The following is a 9,126-nucleotide window of genomic DNA, read 5'->3' as shown; positions in this document are numbered from 1 at the left end:
AAGACGGGTCGTTAATTTTTTGGGCTGGGCTTTCCGGTGTTTTATCCCTTTGCAAACCGTTGTTTTTATCTTTTATAACGTTGGCGTTGCTATTTTCTAACAAAAAAGGGCTTAAAAGTGGTTTAACCAAGTTTACCGGCCATAACCCCGTTGTACGCCAACCAGATTGAATGGTTTTTGCTATAAATGCTTTTAATCTGGCCTAACCAGTAATACCTAACCAGTAATACCTAACCAGTAATACCTGATTGTTTCGTTGAACGAAGCAATGGATTTTGTGTGGACGCCAAGGCTGCAGGGATGATGGCAGGGGGTACGAAGCATTGGATTTACTAGAGGGTTACGAAGCATTGACTTTTTTTGATCGTATCGCTTCAAAATTTGAACCAGCGATAGATTCAGGCGCCATGCACAATCAAGCAAAAGGACGATTGATTTGGAGCAGAAATGCGGGAGTTGTACGTGGTTTAAGATTGTATTATTAATATTGATGGGGTGACGGATTGGGGGTGGACGAGTCAGGGTTACGAGCAGGCCAACGCAACAGACGGCGAGGATGAAGGACGGGTTAGGGTACAGCAGGCAACGACGAGGATGAAGGACGGGTTAGGGTACAGCAGGCCAGGGCAACGACGAGGACGGACGGGTTAGGGTATCGCAGGTCAGGGCAACGACGAGGATGAAGGACGGGTTAGGGTATAGCAGGCCAACCCAAAACGTTTCAAACGACGAGGGCGACGGACGCGTCAAGGTTACATGCAGCGTAGCAGGGCCCATTAAAAAAATCGAAACGCAGGGTCGCGGTAACAAAAGGTGAAGACGAGTCCAACAGAAGACGAGTCCAGCATTTGATCAATATTAATGCCAACCGAACCAACACAACGACAGAATGGTAGACATTCGACCGTACGTTTGGGTAAGCAAATATAAGGTGGTAATTTGTACCCAATGCCAATTTGCCAACGCAGCAACCGAGGTCGAGCCGCATTTACGCGGTACCAGCCATAAGATGCGGCCAGACCAAGCAAGAAAGATTGCAGCAGCAGTCGGCCAGTTGCCGAATATTTACCAGGACCATAACGCATTGCGCGAGTTCGCGTTCCCCCCGCCGACGTGCCCAGAGATTCCGTTGTTGCGGCCGGCACAACGGGACGGTTTTGGATGCGCGGAATGCGGGTGGGTTTGCCGGCAAGAGAATAGTATGCGCGACCATTACAGATCCAAGCATGCATGGCAAAACCCGCGGACCAGAGGAGGGAAGCAAGTCGCGGCACAGTTGCCGTGGCGTACGGGCGTGCGATTACAGCGGTTTTTTAAGAACCGGCAAGCAAGCAGTTGGTTCGAGGTCGAACGGCCGCGGGCCACGACGGATGACCCGCCGGTACGAGCCGTGGCGACAATCGACGACATTATCAGCAAGGCAGTCAAATTGGGCCAGGAAAAGATGTGTGCGATGGAAAGGATTTACCACGACAGGGTCGAGATGGCCAACGAGAAGTTGGAGCCGAATTTGTGGGTCCAGGAGGTGGGTTGGTCGCGGCATTTGCGCGGGTTCAGCCGCATGAAAATAATGGCGTTAATCGACCCAATCAAAGAAAAGGAGCGGACGTTGGAGGCCATGTGGCAAAGTTTCCACCGGGCAGCACGGCAGGGGCAAAGGATGATTTTGCAGGGGGAGGTCGACGACATCGTGTTGAAGACGATCAACCGGAAGGATGGCGACAAGCGGAGCGACAAGCGGTTCAGTGCCAAAATGGAAGCCGAAACGTGGAAAAAATACACCGAGGTGATGCGGCAGGTGATTTGTTATATGCACCGCAGCCAGGCGATGGAGGACGAGGAGCGGCCGGCGTACCGGTTGACGTTGCAGCAGGGGGAATGGTGGGACGCGTTCGAAAACGCGGCGGCAGAGTTGGCAGAGACGCGGAGGCCGACGAAAGAACAAGAGGAGCGGTTGGATCGGTTGTGCGTCGACGCGGTCGTCGGGTTAATGGACCAGATATTATTGCGGACGGGTTACGAGAACGCAGTGATTAGCGGGTTGGCGGTCATGGGGTTGTTACCGATGGCAGGATGGGCGAGCCCGTTGAATTACACGCCCAAATATTCGGCGGTGATGAAGATGACGCGGATATTGTTGGCGAGCCAGATCAAGTATGAAGACGACGAGGAAATGGAGCGGTTGGAGGCGCAGGGGTTGGAAGCAGAAGAGGCAAACGAGCAATGCGTGGGCATGGACAGGCGGGCGCACGAGAAGGTAATGCGGTTTATGGTACGGCCGACCACGCAGGGGCGATCGTCGCCGATGGGGTGGATATACGACCGCAAGGCGTACGGGATGGCGATCCGCAACACGACGGTGGCGGAGGGGTTCGTGTCGTGGAAGGGGGACACCATCACGTACCGGAAAATCCAGTTCGGCATGGGCCAGTTGGTCGACATGGTGCACGGGATGGTGGCGGAAGCGCGGGAGGTTATGGCGGAGTTGTTAATAATGCCGGAGGGACAGGACCACGAGCAATTTCCGGCGATTAATTGGGCGGGGTTACACGACGACCAGAGCGACGAGGCGTACGGGTATTTGTTTTTGCGGGACGAGCGTAACGAGTGGCCGGTCGACGGAAAAACGTGGTTGATGGGCAAGATATCGCAGCAAATCGAGTTGAAGCGGGCGTGGGCAGGTACAAAAGCGTCCCCGTTCAGCGGCGAGCAAGTGCGGCGGTACGAGCGGTCGGTGGAGCGGTTCCGCGAGCAGATATTGTTGTTAATGCACATTACGGGCGGGCAGCCGGCACGCGGGACGGAGATTATCGGGTTGCGGATGTGGAATACGGGCGGTGGGGGGACGCGAAACGTTTTCGTGGACAACGGGTTGATAAGTTTTGTGGTGTTGTACCACAAGAACATCCGGACGACGGAAAGGGCCAAGGCAGTCAGCCGGTTCGTGCCGCGGGAGGTGGGATTATTATTAATATAATATATGTGGTTGGTGTTGCCGTTTTGGCAGCAGGTTCAAGGGGTGGTGGAGGGAGGGGACGAGGCAAGCGCGTTTTTATGGGCGAACAAGGTGATGTTTAGCAAGGCAGAAGAGAGCGAGGACGAGGATGAGGAGGACGATTGGGACGAGGACGAGGACGAGGACGAGGACGAGAACGAGGCGGAGGGCGCGAGAAGCACCAGGGTCAGGGACGCCATTAAAGAGCAGGGACCGATCGTGCACACGGCCAAAGCGCACGGGGTATGGCAGTCGGACCGGATAAGGCGGCGGTTGCAGCAGCACACGCAGCGGTTTATGGGTCCGGCGGTCGATATCATTTCGTGGCGCAACATCGTGGTGGCGATCAGCAACCGATATTTGGAGGGTGCGTTCAAGGTGGAAGGGTTTAGCGAGGACGACGACGAGGACGACGGGCAGGAGCGCGAAGCAAGCGCAACGGACGTGTTGGCAGCGCAGACGGGGCACGGGGCGAGGACGCGAGGGATGATTTATGGATTGGAAATGCGGCGCAACGTGTTCGGGACGGCGAATATGCGGCAGAAGTTCCGGATGGCGAGCACGCAATGGCATCGGTTTTTGGGGTTTGGGGATAAAGGGTTTACGGACGTGGAGGCGGCAGGAACCAAGCGGAAGAGGGACCCGTGGAGCGACAGCGCAGAGGAGGCGCGGGCGAGGCGGTTCAAGAGAATGCGGGTTGTAAACATCCACGGGGCGTTACAGCGGATAATGGGAGAGGGGGCGGAGTTCAGGGGATGCCAGGAGCAGGTGGTCAGGTCGATTTTTAAGGGGTTAACGCCGATCGTACAAATTACGGGCACGGGAGGAGGCAAGAGTTTGTCGTTTATATTGCCGGCATTTTGCACGGGCATAACAGGAACGACAATCGTCGTGGTGCCATTGGTGGCGTTGCGAGAGGATTTGTGGCGGCGGTGCCGGGAAAGCGGGATCGAGGCGCACGTGTGGACGTCGAGGGGCGCGAACAGGGCGGCGGCGATCGTGTTTGTAACGCCCGAGTCGGCGAGCACCAAGATGTTCCGGGATTTCGTCAACCGGTTGCGGGTGCGGCAGGAGTTGGACCGAGTTGTTGTCGACGAGTGCCACATGGTTTTGGACGCCGGGTCGGAGTTTCGACCGCAGTTGGGGTTGTTAGGTCGGACGATCGCGGGGTGGGGGGTGCAAGTGGTGTGTTTGACGGCCACGTTATCACCGCGCGACGAGGAGGCATTCCACCAGGCGATGGGGTTCCAGGGGAATATGGTTACAATATACCGGGTGTCGACATTACGGCATAATATCGAATATAGGGTCAGGTATACGAAGAAAGTCGGAGGCAAGCAGCAAGCAATAGAGGAGGCGGTGGAAGAGGCGGTAGGAGAGGCACGATTACAATACGGCGACGACACACGGATAATTGTTTACGGGGGGACAATTAAACGGACGGAAACGATCGGGGAATCGTTGGGTTGCCCGATATACCACGCCGGGGTGGCAGACGAAAATGGGAAAAAGATAATTATACAGGCATGGATGCGCGAAGGGGGGGTAATTGCGGCGACGAACGCATTAGGGGTGGGTTTGGACGTACCCGACGTTAGGGCGGTGATACACGCGGGGGCGCCGCGGCGGTTGCGGGATTACGCGCAGGAAAGCGGGCGGGCGGGACGGGACGGGCAAAAAAGCGAGGCGATTATAATGTTGCGGGCGGGCGAAGGTGGCGTGGGAAATACGGGGTTGGAGGTGGAAATGGTGGAATACATTTGCGGGGATGCATGTCGGCGGTCGGTGTTAAACGAGGTAATGGACGGGCAGACGGACAGGGCCAGTTGCGCAGGGCCAGGGGAGGAGGTATGCGACGTGTGCCAGGCGCGCGGGTTGGGCGCGGTCGAGCAAGAGTGGGGGTCGGGGGATGAAGAGTTCGCGGTGATGGAGGATAGCAATGCGGCGTTGGCGGAATCGGAGCAAGGCCGGCGAAGGGAGCAGCAAAGGCAGGAGTGGTGGTTGGGGAGGTATTTGGAGAGTTGGGCCGAATCGTGCGTAAGTTGCCGGTTGACGTACGACGGGGGGTTTAGGCACGGGGTGGAAGATTGCCCGCGCAAGGAGGAGCAAACGGAAATTCGTACGAGGATTGAGGCGAGGGTAGGAGAAATCCAAAGGTTGGTCACGGCGGGGATGGAAAGGTTCGGGGGTTGCGGCAAATATATGGTACCGCAAGCGTATTGCGGACGGTGGGTAGAGGTGGCAGGGGACGAGGGACAGTTCCGGTTGCGAACGGGGGCGGATTGCGACAAAGAAAGGGTGTTGTTTGAGGTGGTTGCAGGATTTCAAGACCAGGCGCCGGAGTTGTTCCGGGAGGAAATGAAAACGAGGATGGGGGATAGGCATTGGGATGGAAAATTCGAAGGGAGGGAGGCGTGGAAACGGATGGGAAAGCGGGTTAAATGGGGAAGGATGGAAACGAACGAGTTGTGTATATTATTTTTTCGATTAGTTGAAATTTGGAGCAGGGAGATGGAGGGCGGTGGGATTTAAATGCGTAAGTATTAACAATTTGTAAATGGATATATATAAATAAAATAAACGCAGATAAAATAAAAGTAATTAGCAAAAAAGGCAAATAAAATTAAAATTGAAGTTGGTCCAGGGCCGTGAATATAAAATTAGCAAACACGAATATTAAAATGATAAATATGTTTTAAAAGCGCAGAAAGACGAAAAATAGTGATTATAAGGGTAAAGGGCCGGGAAGGTTAGGGTTAGAAGTGGTTGTGGTTAAAGAAATGCAAAGCGTCCCCGTAACCCGTTTAATGGCGCGGAGCGCCCATGTCCGGCGGCGTGGAGGCCGGAAGGTTAGGGTTAAAAATAATTATGGTTTAAAAAAGCGCGGAGCGCCCCCGGAACCCGTATAATGGCGCGGAGCGCCCATGTCCGGCGGCGTGGAGGCCGGAAGGTTAGGGTTAAAAGTGATTGTGGTTTAAAAAAACGCGGAGCGTCCCATGTTCGGCGGCGTTGAGGCCGGAAGGTTAGGGTTATATGGAGGCGGGAGGGTGAGGGTTATATAAGATGCGTTGGGATTAAAATAGTGGAAGTATAACGAAAATAGTGCAGAAAAGTTGAGATTGAAATAAAGGGGAAAATATAATAAATCAAATAATAGAAAAAAGTTGAGGGGATTAAAAAACATATGGAAAAATAAATTTGAAGTTGTTATAAATTATAATTGGGCGAAATGAAATGCGGTCAAATTGGAAAGCAAAAGGAGTTAAAATATAAAAGCAAATTACAAACAAGTATTATACCAGTAAGGAAAATGTTGAAATATGACAAAATAAAAGAGAAATATAAAACAATCGAAAAAGAATATTTTTTAATATGTGGTGTGAAAAGATAATAAAACATAAAATAGGTAGAAAATAATATTTAATAATACGTATATAAAATAAATGTTATATGGATGGAATATAAACCAAATATAACCAAAAGAAAAGAAAATATAAAATAGCGCAATTACGGTAATATAAACCGTTTAATGGTTATATATAAAAACGGTTAAATAGGGGTTAATTATTAAGGAAATTAAGCGTAAAAGCGGTTAAAATTATTAGAAATAAAATGTTAGAAGTATTAAAGTTGCAATAAGTCCGGTTATATATAACGCAAAAAAATAAACGAAAAAATAAAAAAGGAAAGGTATGAATTATTTTATAAAAAAGTAAAATATAAAAAAACGTTAAAAATAAAATTGTAAAAAATGGCGTTATAAGGCCCGGGCGCGAAGCGCGTAACCAATCGAGCAGGGCGGCAAAGGTAAAAAGAGAGTTAAAATAATCCGTGGGCGCGAAGCGCGGCCAATTATATTCCAAAAAACCAGCCGCAAATGGCACGCGTTTTATATATTTAATTTAATGGTTAAAAAAAAGTGGAAGGAAGGAAATAGCATGGTTAAAAACCCGATACGGTTTACGGATTTGACGAAATAAAGCACGGAAAAAGAAAAAAGACGTTGGCGGATAAAACGGCGTATTGGTTTAAAATTGCAATTAAAGCAAATATTGGACGAAAAAACGGAGTTTTGCGGAGTGTAAAACCCGGCGTTATAAATAATTATACAGAAAACCAGCCCGGTAATAATGGTAGTAGGTACGAGTGGCGGCAAAAATATATTATTTATATTTCCGGCGGCATATTCGGCCGAAAAAATAACGATAATAATAATACCGTTAATGTCGTTGCGCAATAATATTAAAAACAAATGCGACGAATTGGGGATCAATTTCGTGGAATGGGCGTCGGAGCGGCCGTATAAATAGACGTTGGTAATGTTAATAACGGTAAAATTGGCGGTAAAAAAGAATTTTGGGCATTTTATTAACGGGTAACGGGCAATAAAACGGTTAAAACGAATTATAATAAACGAATGTTACGTGGTGTTGGATTTGGGGATAAGGGGAAATTAACGGGCGCGGGTGTTAGAGTTATAAAGGGTAATTAAATTGGAGACGCAAATGGTATATTTAATGGCGACGTTACGGGCGACAAACGAAACGGAATTTGGGCGGTTGGTAAAATTGCCCAGGTTGGGAATATATTAGTTCCGAACGGCGACATAACGTAAAAACGTCGGATACGGAATATTAAAATTTAATTTAAAAAATAAAAAAAACGAGGTGGTAATATAATTGGCAAAAAAAATAAAGAAAAAACATGAGAAAAGAAATAAAATTATTATATATTGCAACACGGTGCAAAAAACGACAAATTACGGAAAACGATTGGGGGCGTTAAATTACCACCAAAACGTGGAAATAAGCGCAAAAAGACGGAAAATTATACGGCAGTTACAGAAAAGCAAATAACAGGTATTTACGGCAATAAACGCATTAAAATTGGGGGTTAACGCGCCGAAAATCCGAATAGTTATACATATAAAAACAGTGCGGCGGTTGCAAAATTATATATAAAAAAGCGGATAAAAAAAACAAAACGGACAAATAAACGAAAAAATTATAATATAAACGGAGCGGCGAAATAAACGGGGTAATAAAAAATGGAAAAAAATAATATAAAAATTTATAAAAACGACGGAATGCATACGGATAATATTAAACAAAAAAATAAATGGGCGTATAAAAAGGGAGAAATGCGAAAAAAAAAGAAAGCATATTATAAATATATGAAAACGAGGCGGATGGACAAAATTGGCGATATAAATAAAAACAACAAATAAAAAAACGGATAAAAATAAAAAAAGGCGGAGGAAATAATAAAAATAAAGGCGCAAATAAAAAATATAACAAAAAGAAAAACGGGAAAAACGAGGAGGAGGCAAAGTTTTACCGGCAGCGCGGGGAGCGAAAAATGCACGGATGGCAAAAGCGGGAGCGGCAAAACAAAAAAGTCGGACAGGTGGTGCAATTAAAAAAATAAAAAAATGGGCATCCGGTTATAAATAATATAAAACGAATAAAAAAGGAAACGAGGTTGTTTGAAAATATATAATGGCCAATTGCAAATGGGCAAAAAAAACATTATTAAAAGTTAAAAAAGTAAAACAAACAATGCGGTGGGAAACATATTTGGGATGTTTTGATTATAAAATACCATAATTGATATGCAACAAGTTCGAGGAAATAAAACAGACGGGAACATATGGAAAAATAAAAAACAAAAATTGGTAATATGAGGGTGTATTAGTGGAGATAACGTTTATATTGTGGGCGGTGTTAGGGGATAAAGCGGATAAATGGTTAAAAAAACAAATAAGGGAAAAGGGGGTGGAATGGGGGATAATATAAAATAATAATTAGAATGGATGGGTCGAAAGGTTCGATGGGGTGGGTTGGAAAGTAACGAAATGTGTAGGGCGGTTGTGAAGTTTAAAAAGATGTGGAAAAGGGAAGAATAAGAGTTGAAGGCAGGGTAATATTGGTTTGATGGCAAGTTTTAAACAGTTGTTGGTAATAGGGTTAAAAAAAGGGTTAGGGTTAGGGTTAGGGTTAGGGTTAGGGTTAGGGTTAGGGTTAGGGTTAGGGTTAGGGTTAGGGTTAGGGTTAGGGTTAGGGTTAGGGTTAGGGTTAGGGTTAGGGTTAGGGTTAGGGTTAGGGTTAGGGTTAGGGTTAGGGTTAGGGTTA

At 47.8% G+C, this 9,126-nt stretch overlaps 1 protein-coding gene across 1 annotated transcript; it reads left to right on the top strand.

Moving 5' to 3' along the window:
- Nucleotides 1-6,607: 6,607 nt before the first annotated feature.
- MGG_16581 (uncharacterized protein) lies at nucleotides 6,608-7,305 on the top strand (the record flags this gene model as incomplete). Its single annotated transcript, XM_003711115.1, has 4 exons — nucleotides 6,608-6,616; nucleotides 6,681-6,685; nucleotides 6,760-6,802; nucleotides 7,108-7,305. 4 exons carry the CDS (start codon nucleotides 6,608-6,610, stop codon nucleotides 7,303-7,305), a joined length of 255 nt encoding a protein of 84 aa, XP_003711163.1.
- Between the last annotated feature and the right edge of the window lie 1,821 nt (nucleotides 7,306-9,126).

Source organism: Pyricularia oryzae, chromosome 3, assembly GCF_000002495.2.
Source record: "Pyricularia oryzae 70-15 chromosome 3, whole genome shotgun sequence".
NCBI classification, from domain to species: Eukaryota; Fungi; Ascomycota; class Sordariomycetes; order Magnaporthales; family Pyriculariaceae; genus Pyricularia; species Pyricularia oryzae.
The sequence above is the reverse complement of the archived record's forward strand: the minus strand, read 5'-3'. Positions and strand labels throughout refer to the sequence as shown.